The following is a 15,948-nucleotide window of genomic DNA, read 5'->3' as shown; positions in this document are numbered from 1 at the left end:
ACCCACCCAGTTGCCAGTGGGGAAGGCGAAGGACCAGAGGCTCCATGGGGCCCCTTCCATGCTATCATCCCAAGGTGGGGAGCCCGGCAGAGACAGTTTCCCACCCCTCTTGCAGGCCTCGTTGATCTCGCAGGAGCAGGTAAGCGCGAGGGTTTGATTGACCGGTCGGCCCTAAGCGATCGTGCATCCTCATCCCTTTCCACTTAAAGCGCAAGCCAGATGTCGCGCCTGCCCCCACCCTCCCAAGCACTTCGGTAAATGGGGCGGCTGTGGTGCGCACTGTCACGCGAGGAGTGCCGGCTCCCTGCTTGTCGAAAGATCTCATTCTGGTGAAATTCCTTTTCCACGATGCTCCTGACCGATGTTCTATTTTTAAAGAGAGCTCACTATTCCAGAACTGCAGAGGGATCCTTGGATTACGTGGGGTTGTTGCAGAAATCCCATCTGAGGGCATACCTGGCATATAGGAAGTGAGTTCCCGGAGAGCGGATTCCTCAATATATACTGGATAGGGGCAACTAAATCATTTGTTACATTATAAAGAAGAGGACAGAGAGCCACACGTACACACCCCTTGCAAGCAAGCTTGCTTGTGGCAGAATCTGGCATACACGTCAAAAGAGTTTGTGCATTTGAGTTATTATTATTAATGAAATCTGAGCTATGAATGCCCTCCCTCCTGCACCTGGCCTGTGAAGTTCCTTCCCAAGCCAATTGGTGTCAATTAAATGGGATTTACTTTTGTTAGATCACTTTGTAAGAGGAAATTGGCAGCAAATTATGGTGCCCTTCTGGACTTGAAGCTTTTAACTGTGGTGCTTCTGACATCTTGCCCAAATCTGTTTTTCTACCAGCAGTTCTTCTGTAACTTGGATGATAGTTTTCAAAAGTCTGTTCCATGTGGATTTTTGTGTAGAAGGATACTGAGTTCATTCCAGACTGGCTCTGAGAAAACTCTCAATTCCTGGCCTTATAATTATTTAAGTGCATGACTTTTGCACCTGACATTCGTTGGTGAATCTCAGATTTCTGGTAAAAATTAAGTAGACCCCACTAGCCTGAAGTTTGTGGTTTGAAATAACCCTTTGTTCTGAAACAGCGTGTTTCTGGAAAATGCCTTTAAAAGCTATATAGAATCTGGGCAGTGGTATTCAGTATGTTAACCACCAGCTATTGAGAATATAGATACGGCTAATGCATCAACTGGGGATGCGGGTGGCGCTGTGGGTTAAACCACAGAGCCTAGGACTTGCCGATCAGAAGGTTGGCGCTTCGAATCCCCGTGATGGGGTGAGCGCCCGTTGCTCAGTCCCAGCTCCTGCCCACCTAGCAGTTCGAAAGCACGTCAAAGTGTAAGGAGATAAATAGGTAGGAAGGTAAACGGCATTTCCGTGCGCTGCTCTGGTTCGCCAGAAGTGGCTTAGTCATGCCGGCTCCCTCAGCCAATAAAGTGAGATGAGCGCCGCAACCCCAGAGTCAGCCACTACTGGACCTAATGGTCAGGGGTCCCTTTACCTTAATGCATCAGCTAGTGGTACTTAGGCAGATTTGACGTAGAGATATTTTAAGTAGCCAGAGCACCACTGTAAGAAGCAGCAATAATATCCTTCTCAGTTACTGGATACAAACATAGAATCATAGAATTGCAGAGTTGGAAGAAGCTGACATTCACACCACTGCCCTAGGAATTCTTCTTGTTGTCAAACCATGAGCAACCTTTCACTTCCTCCACCAAGATACAGCGGTGGGGCAAGCTGATCAGGCACCTGGGGCAGCGCCCAGGGGCGGGGCCAGCTGCCTGTGGGGGCGGGGCCAGCCAGGGCAGAACGCTCTGCGGGGCCTCCAAGGAGTCTGCCTGCCTCCTCCCACCCAGCCACCCTACAGCTGAGGGGGAGGCAGTGGACAGACCATTTGGGCAGCACAGAGCCTGTGCACGCCCAAACCACTGCGTCTCTGCCAAGAGAGATGTGTGGCATGGGCGCGCTGCAGGCCCTGCGGTGAGTGCCGCCCAGCATTTTGTCACCCCCCTCAGTGGTGAGACCTGGGGCAGACCACCCCTATCACAGCCCCTTCCTCCACCACTGCCAAGGTATGTTTTTGAGCCAGTCCTGGAAGATAAGGGAGATCTGAAAGAAGAGCCCATGATCCTTTGAGCCCAGTGCTGCTCCAGGTGTAAATCCAGAGTAGGGCAATGGACATAAGCAGTGCTCTTTTGACAAAATAAAATAAAATAAAATGAAGTGCCAGTACTCATATATTGATAAAAGTGTCATGGGTATCAGCACAAAATAGCTGCCCTGGGTAGCAAAATAAAACAAGGGCCAATACTCCATCCCAGTGAGATTTGTCACCGAAAAAGCCTTGGGAAAAAGCTTAGACTCAGTACCATATGTGTGCACAAGTTTCTTCTATTAAAAAAAATGGTTTTGGGGTGTGGGTGTGTGTTTTGTCTACATACTTATTAAGATTTAATTGATTTAAAGTTATTAGAACTCATATAATTTATTAAGTCTACAGTTCTATGCACACTTCCTTGAGAGTCAGTCCCATATAAGCATCTTGTACTGTAAGCTCCTCAGAAAGATTTGTCTGCACCTCCATTTTGTGGACTCTGTGTCAGGTTTGGGTCCCCAAAGTGTGCTCTGTGAGCTCCATTTAAGTGATTTGTGGTGGCAGCCCTGAGGAGCAACATAGCTACATGTGTGTGAAGAAAGGTGGGTGCGCATGTGAAAAAGGGTGGGTGCAGCAGGTGCTCCATCATTCTTGGAACCTGGCTGTCTGCCTAGAAGGTGGGCGAGACTGACCAGAAATGATGAGGGTGTGGAGATTTTTCCTTCCTCGGAGGAATAAAGCAAGACTGACAAGGCACTTGAAAAGAGTGGAGAGTTGATATGTGGGCAGCAGCAGGATGAATGATGAATCCTCAAGATGACAAATCAGAGAACTTTGTTCAACACTTATAGACACATCCATAGCATTAAAATGCTCCTGCTGATTTTTAATGCTATGGATGTTTTTGTTTACAGTGGTACCTTGGGTTAAGAACGTAATTCGTTCTGGAGGTCCGTTCTTAACCTGAAACTGTTCTTAACCCGAGGTACCACTTTAGCTAATGGGGCCTCACGCCAACACTGCACAATTTCTGTTCTCATCCTGAAGCAAAGTTCTTAACCGGAGGTACTATTTCTGGGTTAATGGAATCTGTAACCTGAAGCGTCTGTAACCTGAGGTACCACTGTACTTTATTTCTTTCAATATTCAGAATACAGTATTTAGATCAGTGGTTCCAAAAAATGCAGCAATTTTCAAGTGGTTGTGGGTTGGGAATACTGATAATTGCTGACAGAGAAAGTGGTACCTCTAGTTGCGGACACGATCTGCTCTGGGGTGCCATTTGCACCCCTAAAAGTCCACAACTAGAGCAGCACTTCTGCGCAAACATGGAGTGAGATAGAGTGCTTCTGCGCATATGCGCGGGGCGAATCCCGGAAGTATACACTTCCGGGTTTGCCAGGTTTGCAAGCTGAAAAGACGCAACATGAACCCAACGCAACACAAGGTATGACTGTACCTAAATTTGTGTAATGGGATGGGCCACAACCTAACTGCATAAGACTGAACTGCAAATAAGTCTGCAACCTTTATAAGTTCCTACAAATTCAGGCCTTCTTAAAAGAGAATATGAATGCAACAAACTGTTATCCATCAATGTTTTATTACTTGTATTTATTTATTTATTTATATACCACCTTTATCTTCTAAGGATCTCAAAGTTGTGTACATGGTTCTTTTCTCCATTTCATCTTCAGAACAACCCTGTGAGGTAGATTAGGCTAAGGGATGGTGACTAGCCCAAGGTCACCCAGTGAGCTTCATTGCTGAGTGGAGATTCAAACCCTGCTCTCCCAGGTCCTAGTCCAACACTCTAACCATTACACCACACTGGCATATATTCTTCTTGATATATATTTATATATTTAAATTAATATTTATATATTCTTCTTGATTTCGCCCAGCAACAGACAATTTGTAACTCAACACAACTCTCGAGTGGTGTTTCAGCTTCACAACAACCCTCTGGGATAGATGAGACTTTAAGACACAGTGATTTGGCCCAGCTCAAGTTCTGACTCTTAAGAAACTGGCTCTATTATTTGGAAGTTGAGAGTTATCACTGATTTTGAGTCCTTTGCCTGAATTTAGTAAACACCTTCCTGTGGTGATCCATAAATTTGTCCACAATACAGTTTTGAGTCATCCTCAAGACCTTCCTTGGCATTTGAGCCATTATTGGTAGCCTGCTAGTTTGGGGAGATATAAATATGATGAGACTAATATCACTGGGATAGAATTTCACCATTGTATTATGCTGGTGTGGAAAGAATTACACTGGCAAGCAATTAGCCACTAGGCTAAGATGAAGGTGCTGGTACATTAGGAAGAACTTCCTGACAGTAAGAGCTGTTCGACAGTGGAATTTGCTGCCAAGGAGTGTGGTGGAGTCTCCTTCTTTGGAGGTCTTTAAGCAGAGGCTTGACAACCATATGTCAGGAGTGCTCTGATGGTGTTTCCTGCTTGGCAGGGGGTTGGACTCGATGGCCCTTGTGGTCTCTTCCAACTCTATGATTCTATGATTCTATGATTCTACTTGTGTGGAAAGCCCTAATCTGCTTGAGACCAGGATACCTAAATACTGTATATTCACTGCATTCACTAAGAGTACCCTGAAGATATTGTCTTATCAGGGACATCCATTCAACACAACCTCAGCTTTAACGTGATGGCACCTACCCTACTACTCACTCCCAATCCACACCAGACATCTTTTTAAAGAGCCTGTTAAAGAGTTTTCCTCTTTCAACAAGCTTTCAATATTTTTATCTCGGTTGGTACGTGTATTGGATTTGAAAATGTGTTTATGAATATGCAATAGTATCTGCTTTCTTGGAGGTTTTTAAGTAGAGGTTGGATGGCCCTCTGCCATGGATGCTTTAGCTGAGATTCCTGCATTGCAGGGGGTTGGACTAGATGACCCTTGGGATCCCTTCCAACAGTGCGATTCTGTGATTTATGCATGCAATATGTGTCTTTATTGTATTGTGAAATTGTTTTGTGATGCTTCATGAGAAGAAATTCATAAATGAAAATTAATAACAATTATAATGTCTCTTTGGGTAGTGTATCTATTTCTGAGGATATTTCCCCAGTTGCTGAACCTTAATTGGTGGTAAATTGAGATCTTGGTTTAAGTCATGATCATTCATCTGCAGCATAACTTAATTGCTACTTTCTAAATGAAAAGTGCCCTAATGATATTATGGGCAGCAACAGCATATCCACTGTAACGTGTTCACTGTGTTTGTTCAAACATGATTATAATTTGTCTTTCTTGTAAATAAGAAATGCTCATTACCTTCTGCCCTGCCAGCCTAAGAACATTGCAATACTGTATAGCCTTCGGTGTTGACTAAAGCTATCCACATCTCCCTTTACTTTGTACAATAAAAAGCCCTGTTATCAAATGGCAAAAACTTCCAAAAGCTCAACAGCTTCAGCAGGAATCCCTGAAGGCACAGCAGCAAAATTATGCACAATAACAGTTGATTTCACTACCTCTAAAAGTTCTTTGTGTTTTCCCAGCAAACACCCTCTAGGCCAGGAGTGCCCAAACTTTTTTGAAAGAGGGCCAGATTTGATGAAGTGAACATGTATGAGAGCCTACTGAAGTTGTTGAGCTTTTTTTAGGATTGAAGTTTACACCAAAATTGGGATTAGGCCCCCGAAACGGACTTTGGACATGCCTGCTCTGGGCTGTTAGTAACAAGTCAGCTACTCCCTGCTAACCAACTGCTGGCTCTGCAGTCTTTATCAATACTATCAATATTCTCATTCTTCTTCTTTCCTTCCCATCTGTTGCTGTGCTTTAATTCTCATTCATTTGTATGACACTGATTCATATCTTCATAAAGGGGTGCATATAAAATAAACAGGAATGTTTCAGAATTTCTTCTGAGAGTTAAGATGCTGCTTCCAGATTGATACAGGGATGCAGAATCTGTGGTACCCCAGATGTTGCTGAACTTCAGCTCCCATCAGCCGCATCCATTTGAGATAGTGGGAGTTATAAGCCATCAACATCTGCATGACCACAGCCTCCTCACTCCTCTTTTAATAAATGGATTGGATTTACATGTACACTGATTGCTACTTCCCTTTTCTCCCATTTTTAGGGTTAGGCGTGGAATGTGTTCGTTCTGTGCCGTGAAATGGTTGCTGCTGTTAGGTGGAGCACCGACTCCTACATATCAGTGTTGACAGCTCATAGGTACTGAAGAAGCTGACTTCTTTTGTTTCCCTCGCCAAGATGCCCAGCGAGAGCCTCCAGAGTAGCAGTGGGGTGGTGGAGGAGCCTGCCTTAAGGGAGGGTAAGGGTGGGGCACAGAGCCCTCACTGCAACTCCTTGCGCAGGGCTGTAGCTACTGCAGTGACCTTCGATGGAGAAGCCACCACCGAGAGACGGAAGAAGAGGAAGAAGGAGTCCCGCCCAGAATCGATCATCGTCTACCGATCGGGGAACGAGAACAAGGTGGATGAAGAACAGGTGGAGGAGGATGGGGGCGAGAGAAGCTCAGAGGAAGGTTCCAAGTTCTTGGGACACTCTGCCGATGGTAAATGCCCAAAACCAAGTGGTCTGTGATTCATCAGGCATGCTTTGCTGCCTTATCAGAGTGCGAGGAAAGGGGCTTCTGTGGCTTCTTTCACAATGGGAAGTGTTACACACAGTTTGTGCCTTCAACCCATTAGCTGCTGAGTTTTAGTGGGTGATCAGCTACCCTTTTAATAGCTTACAGAGGGTAGTCAAAGTCCAAACACAGCTATATCTTGCAGTCGGTTCTTTATTCAATAGCAAGGTCTAAACATGATCCCTGTCCATTCATACTGAAGCATATGACCCAGGTGGCCAACCTTGAGAGCAGTTGGTCATGTAGAGAGCAGAGTTCTGGCAATGCATAGTCGCTACCGCTGGACTTGCCTTGTTAATCTCGAAAATCCTAGTTGCGCAAGTCTTCACTGTATATTGCTGAGTTTTCATCTTGAAGTTATAAGTGGGTGATGTTAACTGTTGAGCTGAACCCATTAGATCAAAGGTCATTAGGTTAGTTTCTAAGATCCCCAACCTCACCCTCCTGTGTTTGTCCCAGTGTATGGTATTCTCAGAGAAGCAGGTTCCCACTCACAGGTCTGTTGAGCTTTCAGGGTTCCTGGAGGAATTAAAACAAAGTCTCAAAAATAAATAAATAGAGTCTTGGCTTTCAAGCATATTCAAAATAGCCATTGAGCTATAAAAAAATAAAATATTACATTTCTTTCTTACTTTTCTTCCAAGGAGCTCCTCCCTTCCCTTTTTAATCTTCATAACAGCCCTGTGGGGTAGGCTGAAAGACAGTGACTGGCCCAGTGAACTTGATGGTTGCATGAGGCTTTGAACCCCAGTCTCCCTGGTCCTAGTCCAACATTCTCAACTGCTACACCTACACTACACTCTAGTCCCAGCTTTTCAAGCTGTCCATTAACTCTGCTTCCCATCTTTTTAAGGAGATACATCCACACCATTCTCACCACCACAGATTCTATCCCTGGTCTTTGTCTTCCGCCATTTAGGTGAAATAGCCAAACAATCATTAATCCAACACATTCACTAAACTTTCTCCATTTATTCTTGCCCTAACAGAAGCAGTTCTCAAATGATGAGTTATTTCTTGGCCTTTGGTGTCTCCAACATTTGTGCAATAAATCCAGAGGTTTTTCTTGCTTTTGGTGTCTGGAAAAACGTAATTCTTAGTTGTGACAATGTAGAGGTGCATCATTATTTGATGAGAAATATGGGGGAAATAAAATCAGGAAATTTTCAGCCTGATCATACGTAGCGTTGCGTGCACCTAAAACCTTTGTTAATGACACACTCAATGTCACATTATTGTGTGTGGGTGTGATTTATTAATTATTACTTTTGGACTAACATTCAGCCTTATGCACACTAGCATGGGAGATAATCCTATGGAACACAGGGGGCCTTACCTGTGAGTAAATATCATATATTTAAATTCATGACTGTGTGCTTTTGAACTACACATTCTTCATCAGGTATAAACATTCAGAGCAAAAATACAAAATAAGCATAAAGAGCAGATAGCTGGAGCATATTATGTTAATTGGATTACAAATAACTAAATTAGCAAAGTGACTGAGAATTCACAGACCTCCCTGGAGCAAAATGACTCAGAATTTACTGTCCCACTCCTTGAGGACTGTTTATAAACCTTAAATGTCTCCCATTAGTAATCTTTCTTCTAAACAAAATAATAATAATCAAACACTGGTTCTCCTCACAAAGGAGCCCCAATTGCTTTGATGGTGCTTTTCTGTACCATTACCTATATTTTTACCATTAATAGAAATCCTCTGTGATATTAGGGAACCCGACTAGTACTAGTATTCCATATACAGTATATAGCGCAGGAATGGGGAAGCTGTGGTTCTTCAGTTGTTGGACTACAACTCTGTTTGTGCCAGACAATTAGCCATACTGGCTGAGGCTGATGGGAGTTGTAGTCCAACAATATCTAGAGGATCATGGGTTCCTCATCCCTGATGTAAGACATTGTGCTACTTAATGTTTTAAATCCCTTTCCTAATAATTCTGCCGTTTTCACTGCCACGGCATACTGAGTTGACAGTTTTCAGCAAACTGTTCACAACAAGCCTAATGCATAGTTTTCTGGATAGACATAAACAGTTTAAAAACTTTATTTTATTGGTCTGTTTGCATAACTTTTTAAAAATCTGATTTTCTTGCCCATTCACATGGTTTTGAGAGATCAACTTGGACCTTTCCCCCATCTGCTTTAAATTTCATCATCTTGAATATGTTGGTGTCATTCACAAACTTGGTTCTCCCCTCACACCTGATAATTTATAAATGCTAAATTGTACTGGTTCCCCACTGTCTACATCCCTCCATTATGAAAACTGTCATTTTATTCTTACTTCTGCTTTCTGATCTTTAACTAGCATGTTTTTTCCATCTGCTATTTCACCAGCACGTGAGCGAATGGTAACCACGAGAAACCTTGCTGTGCCATCCAAACTTAACAAAACCATGGTTAATCTCTACTATGGTTTGTTGAAACAAGCCAACTTAAAATCATAATTTAAGAAGCTGGGCTATTTCAAGAAACCATAGTTGAGTAAGCCACAGTTTAGTATTAGGATGTAGTAGTTAATTTTAAATGGAAGCGTAGCTTCTGATTTCCTCACAAGGTGATGTATTTTGTTTCTCCCTTTCCTCATTTAATCCTCAGAACATCCCTGTTAGGTAGGTTAGGCTAAGGGGTGGTGACTAGCCCGAGGTCACCCATTGAGCTTCATGGCTGAGTGGAGATTTGAACCCTGGTCTCCCAAGTCCTTGTTTGACCTCTAATCACTACTCCACACTGGCTCATTAAAGACATAAGGGCATTGCAGGACACGACTGGTTTTCCCAGGTCGGTTAGGAATTCTGCACAGGAACATAGGAAGCTGCCTTATATGGAGTTGGACCATTGGTCTATATCTAACTCAGTACTGCCTAGCAGAGGCTCTCCAGAGTTCCAGTCAGGGGGTCTCTCCCAGACCTACCTGAAGATGTTGGGGATTGTACCTGGGGCTTTCTACCTGCTAGGCAGGTGCTCCTATCACTGAGCTGTTGTGTCATTTCAATGTTTATCCCATCCTTCCTAAGAAGCTGAAGGCAGCTTTTTATACTGTGTCACTATTTGTTGCAGAGAAAGAATTGGTTAGCAATTTGTCAACTGCCCCCACATTGTTTTATTTTGCTTTAAGGCATGCTATATGGTTCAGTTGCTTGAAATGTGTTGTTGAGAGAGCTCCTGAAATGAGCATCTTGCCGAATAAGTGTGAAATAGCTGGAGCAAATTACCTAGTTTTCTCCTGTGCCGAGATAGGATTCCTTGAACCTGCACAACCCTAAAAGATTAACCTATGTACCGTTTATATGCTGTGTGCAGAGCTAACAACATTGCATCTTTTAGGGTTGTGTTTGTAAAATCAGAAGCTTTGGTAAAACCAAACCGAAATGCCTCAGACAGTTTTAATTCTTTGCAGTTTTCCAAAATACTCTTACAACACTGCTGAAAATGCCATTAAGTTCTGCTTTAGTTTTCTGTCTTGAACTGATTTAGTTTCTCTTTCTTCCTAGGTTCTTGGGCCATGCCATTAGATAGCAGATACGTTACTTTAACTGGCACCATCACAAGAGGAAAGAAGAAAGGCCAGATGGTGGATATTCATGTTACACTCACTGACAAGGAGCTGCAAGAACTGGCCAGGTCGAAAGAGCCTCCCAAAACGGACATCCCTGAAGGGAAAAAAGCTTGTGAGGTTGGGCTTTCTAAAGGCCCCCATGTCCTTCTCTGGAGCCTCACCTGTCTCCCCGTCATCTTCATCATGTCCTTTGTGGTGTCCTTTTACTATGGCACCATTGCTTGGTACAATGTCTTCCTGGTCTACAACGAAGAGAGGACCTTCTGGCACAAGATCACCTTCTGCCCTTTCCTAATTATCTTCTACCCCATCATCATCATGGTGGTGTCCTTCTCTTTGGGCCTCTACACAGCAGTGACACAGATCTCGTGGGCCTTTGGGGATTGGTGGCATGCCGTGAGGGATATGGAGAAAGGATTCTGTGGCTGGCTGTGTAGCAAGATGGGCCTGGAAGACTGTTCCCCGTACAGCATTGTTGAGCTACTAGATTCTGACAATGTCTCCGGGAGCTTGTCAGCCAAAGGCTCAGCCCAAGGTGAAGAGATTTCAGCTGTCTGAGCCTTTGCTTTAAGTGTCTCTAACTTTTCATGTTCACTTGCATTGCAGATGTACTTCGGGAGGCATGCACGTACAGTGGTACCTCAGGTTAAGTACTTAATTCGTTCCTTAACCTGAAACTCTTCTTAACCTGAAGCATCACTTTAGCTAATGGGGCCTCCCGCTGCTGCCGCCGGAGCACAATTTCTGTTCTCATCCTGAAGCAATGTTCTTAGCCCGAGGTACTATTTCTGGGTTAGCGGAGTCCGTAACCTGAAGTGTCTGTAACCTGGAGCGTATGTAACCTGAGGTACCACTGTACAGTCGAGTCTTAGGGAAAAAAGCCAATTCAAACATTTGGAGTGGGGCATGGGGAGAAAAGGGGGACAGTCCTTCCTAAATGGTACCACTTCAAAACCAAGGGGTGATTACAAGTTTTAATACATTCCCCACCCTGCCCCCATCAAAAATCTTCTTCTTGTGAAAAGCTAAAGTGTTCAAGGAAAGTTCCAGCCTAGCTGTGTTTTTGATTTCCTATTATGTCTGACCCACCCAGACCCAGTTTACACCACTCCAGGCTACAGATGAAGGGTCGCCTGTTTGAATACATTAAATGTCTTCCTGTACATTCAAAAGCAGCACATAATTGAGAAGAGTAAACTCTTCTGACATGTCTCTCCTGTGTGTGTAGGAATTTGTTTTTTTTGTGCGATAACATCCAACCCTCATTCCCTATCCACTGCCTGATATGGTTCAGCCCAGGTACAGCTTTGCCACTCAAGTCCACTGATTGTACACACTGGCATTTAGATTCTCAAGCGAATATGAAGTGCCAATGTTCTGGGTGAAGAATCTCCCATTCTTTATAAGATGACCATTCATGACTGGCTACTAATATTGCTGATCTGATCAGTGCTCTCTGTTGTGTTTTATTAAAGCGCACAGTTTAGTGACAAAAAGTCTGCTGTTTGGCAGGGGGTGTTGCTTGGTTGGGAGAGGCGGGGAAATAATAAAATTTGCCCCCAAACATTTTTATTTTGCAAACTGGATCTTCCAGTGTGAAGACACAGATGCAATCTTCCACTTGATGCCTGCCTTCCTTGTGTTGAAAAGCAGGAGCTAACAGGTGCTATGGATAATGACTGCAATCTGAAATGCACCAAGTATGTTGCATTAAGACAGGGCCCAGGGACAACTACCCATAGCCTGTGATTCTGTAGGACACTGTCTTAAAAACTAGAGTCCCAAGAACTGTCTCTAGGGAAAGAAGCGAGGAACCTGAACCCTCCAAGCCCTGTCAGTCCCTTCCTTATTTTACCTGACCCCCAAAGAGTTTTTCAGTGGCTTGTCCCCCCCCCCCCATTTAGTCACCACAAATTTTAAATCTATGTAATGTTTGTTAAAAGGTGTTAACTCTAGTGTCTAGTTTAGCCAAGCTGAATTAGAAGTTTTCCTTAATATAATATAATGGAATGGGGTGGGGGTGGGGAACCTGTACAAAAAAGATGCACGTGTAAATCAAGTTGTATGTTTGTGTAACTGATTAGCACAAGCCTTATTGATTGCACAGATTATATAATGGGGGAGAGGGAATTGATATCATAAATGCTACAATAGAGTGCTCTTTCTTACTGTTTGTGTAGGGCAGATACTGTGGTATTTGGGGCTGGTAATTACACAGCACCTACATAAATGTTCTGTTTTCTACTATGCATTCTTGGGCTTTCTTGCTCCTTAGTCTACTGCAGTTTTCCCCAACCCAGGTGCCATCCAGATGTTGCTGGGCTCTTCCCTTTCATCAGCCTCAACCGATATGGTTGCTGGAGTCCAGAGCATTTGGAGACCACCAGTTTGGGGAGGCCTGATCTGTTGACCCCTGTGGGATAAGCAAGGTTGAGCCCAAGTGCTGGTGCTATTTGTATTTGCCTTTGGTATGCCTTTCTGAGCTGTAGTGTCTTCTCTTATCACAAGCTTTAGTCGCCTAATGCTGCAAAGTGTCTGTAAAGCTTACTAACTTTATTAAAAGCCATGCTATAGTTGAAAAGCACAATGTAATTTCCTTCCTCCACTCACAATGTATGCTGATTGTCTGCCATTGGGTGTGTTCAGATATAACACTATTTGAGGAGTGGTGCCTTTTGGAAAGTATGTTTGTCACATTCTGTTCAAATAAACTTATTTTCTTTCCTGATCAACCTGGGGCGGGGGGGGGGGGGGCGACAATTCTGCAATTTTGTATCATAAGGTGTCTGCGCACAGCACTGACTGGCTGATACCAGTGACATTATCAATCCATTCCTCCCCTGTCCAGAGCAGTTTTGCAACTTCAAAAAGACCTTTTTTTTAAAAAAAAGGTGACCAGGAACACTTAAAATCACAAATGTATATTAAGTTTTAATAAATAATTCTTTAACAGGTCAACAACCTGCCCAAGACATGGCAGGAGGAGGTGCAAGACTGATGACTAAATCTGTGTTTTAGTCATTGATATGTGCACCCATCATTTTATATTAGAAGTGGGAAGAATGTATCTCAGGATCTACTGGTGGAGCTCTAGATAAGTTGCAATAGTTCCCTGTACCACCCACCCTGGTAAATTAGGCTGCAGAAAGGGATACCTTTGGAAAACCAGGACTGGATTTAGTGTGAAAGGCTTGTGAGCTCAGTTCTATTACATTAATCGCAATGTCTTGATTGGGTATGTGCTGAGAAGTAGACTTAATTCTCCTTGCATGTTCACTCTCACTTTTGGCTCTGGTTGGTGCATCTTGAGGTTCTAGTAAAAACGAAAGTAGATCATGCAAGGTCGAAGGCTGCCCACCTCTGATTTACAGTGTGGCTGAAGTCAGGGTAAATTCTGTGGTGGCTCCTGCTTTAATGATACATCTGTAGGCACCCACTGTTAACTTGCTGGACTTCCCCAAAGAGGCTTCCTAGCTGAATGTGTCTAGTTACTCCCATGTTTGTATTGGGGGATTTAAATACTTTCCCCCTAATATTTATTTATATATTTCTGTCCCGCCTTGATCTTTGGCCTCAAATGTGTACCCTTTCCCCTTTCCTTCCTTGACTTATATTAAAGTGCTATGGATGTTGACGTTGTAGTTATCATTTTTTTTTACCTTTTTCTTCTACCTTCTTTCTTGAGATGCTTTCACTCCCCCTCTCGCCAACCTTCCCATAAGCCGTTCTGCAGTGAGACATAGACCTTCTTGATCTCCTTTCTTTCAAACCTAATCCATTTTTATTACAGATTAATGTTCTGCTGAAGTTGGTGGCATTTCTTACATGTGTTTTGGAACATCAGGAAATACGAGAAACCAGACACAGAAGATTTATCATTGTTACTGTCCTAGTACAGTTCATCAGATGATTTTAACAGGGTTTCAGCCAATTTGTATAGGAAGACAAATTTGTCTTTCATAAGATTAAAATAAAAAGCTCTTTCAAAGTTTGTGATAAAAAGCCTTTGTTAAACCATGGGATTCCCCCCCCCAAAAAAAAAGTTAGGAAAATGCTAAGCAAATATCTGCCCTTGTGACCTCTCCCCCTCCCTCATTCTTAATTGCACATATTATTTAAGTGAGACCTGGGAGCCTTCTAGTTTGCGTACTGGTGCCTTACAGTAAATCAGGAAATAAAATGTTCTCTGTCTCTCAAGGCTCAAGCATAGCTCCATCCCCAAGCAGTTTCTTGGTTCTTCATGGCCTGACCATCATATCAATTAAGGAAAAGCACCTACGGACCTCCAGGCGTTGGTTGACTACAACTCTCAACATCCCTCACCACTGGGAATGCTGACTAGGGCTGATGGGAGTTGGAGTCCAAGAACATCTGGAAGACCACAGGTTAGATTAGCCACCCCGAGATACTGGGCCCAATCAGGAAGCATGTGTCGGTGATGCCTGCCAGGTACATACAAATTTCTGTGTGTGAATGAGAATCTAGTGGCATCCATAGTCACTTCTGTAATCAGTAAACTTAAGTCATAATTCAGGTTTGCTCGATACCACACTAATGTTGACACCGGCTGTTTGGGGGAGGGTGCCATATAGCTGCGGTGTGCAGTGTGGCTGGTGCATTTGAGCAGATCTGCTTCCATGAGAGCGTGGAGGGAAGTCCCATTACAAAAACGGACATAATTTCACATGGATGAGGAGTCAGTTCAGAGGTCAGCAAACTTTTTCAGCTGGGGTCGGTCCACTGTCCCTCAGACCTTATGGGGGGCCGGACTATATTTTGAAGGGGGGGAAAATGAACGAATTCCTATGCCCCACAAATAACCCAGAGATGCATTGTAAATAAAAGGACACATTCTACTCATGTAAAAACACGCTGATTCCCGGACCGTCTGCGGGCCAGATTGAGAAGGTGATTGGGCCTTAGTTTGCCTACCTATGAGTTAATTGAATACCACCCTATGTTTCTAGCATTTGTAGAACCTGAGATAATGTGGCAAAACACATGGGCACTGCTTTCATTTCTTTATGGGGAACTAGCCTGCTTCCCACTTCCAGTATTTTGCTTTGTCTTCCCTTCCCAAAAGATTCCTGCAGATGCCCATGTCCAAATCTCACCACCCATGAATGCTTCACTGTCAAAACATTTCTTACCATGGGGAAGTGTTTCCTATGAATTGTTTGCGTTTCTGTCTTTATAAACTGCCCTGTGATCCTCTGATGAAGGGTGGCATATAGACTTAATAAGTAAATTATATATCCTCGCCTCAAAACATGACAAAACAGATGGCCAGTTTACCACACAGCACATTGTGGTAATGGTAGCACAATGAGTAAATGTTTGTGGTATTACTCTTTATTTGGTATCTGCTGTATTCTAGGTGTCTGTTGCACTGCAGCAACAATCCACATTGTAACACGCCAGACGGATCTCAGTCTTTTGCAAACAGAAGCAGTTATTCCTGAGAGTTTGCCTGCTTCATTTTTAGAAAGTTTTAATCTGATTAAAATATTTGAATCAGTTATTGTGTTCTAAAGTTTAATTAGCTGGTGATGGATTTTCTGAAATGCGTGCAGATACACAGTTAGATCATGGCCTAAGGTAAGCAAGAATTATTTGGGGGCAAAT

The 15,948-nt window shown here is 43.4% G+C and overlaps 1 protein-coding gene across 1 annotated transcript; it reads left to right on the top strand.

The window, feature by feature from the left end:
- The first annotated feature begins 31 nt into the window (after window positions 1–31).
- On the top strand, window positions 32–13,957 carry TMEM169 (transmembrane protein 169). Its single transcript, XM_053402656.1, has 3 exons — window positions 32–139; window positions 6,231–6,668; window positions 10,259–13,957. Exons 2-3 carry the CDS (start codon window positions 6,365–6,367, stop codon window positions 10,879–10,881), a joined length of 927 nt encoding a protein of 308 aa, XP_053258631.1. The 5' UTR covers window positions 32–139; window positions 6,231–6,364; the 3' UTR covers window positions 10,882–13,957.
- The last annotated feature ends 1,991 nt before the right edge of the window (window positions 13,958–15,948 follow it).

The sequence above is a fragment of the Podarcis raffonei genome, chromosome 1, assembly GCF_027172205.1.
Source record: "Podarcis raffonei isolate rPodRaf1 chromosome 1, rPodRaf1.pri, whole genome shotgun sequence".
NCBI classification, from domain to species: Eukaryota; Metazoa; Chordata; class Lepidosauria; order Squamata; family Lacertidae; genus Podarcis; species Podarcis raffonei.
This window is presented reverse-complemented; position numbering and strand designations above follow the sequence as displayed.

What these genes read in the sequence shown, in the direction of transcription:
- TMEM169 (XM_053402656.1), top strand. Translation starts at nt 6,365, where the DNA reads ATGCCCAGCGAGAGCCTCCAGAGTAGCAGTGGGGTGGTGGAGGAGCCT. An exon ending in CTTGGGACACTCTGCCGATG is followed by an intron (nt 6,669 to 10,258) that starts GTAAATGCCCAA and finishes CTTTCTTCCTAG; the next exon opens with GTTCTTGGGCCATGCCATTA.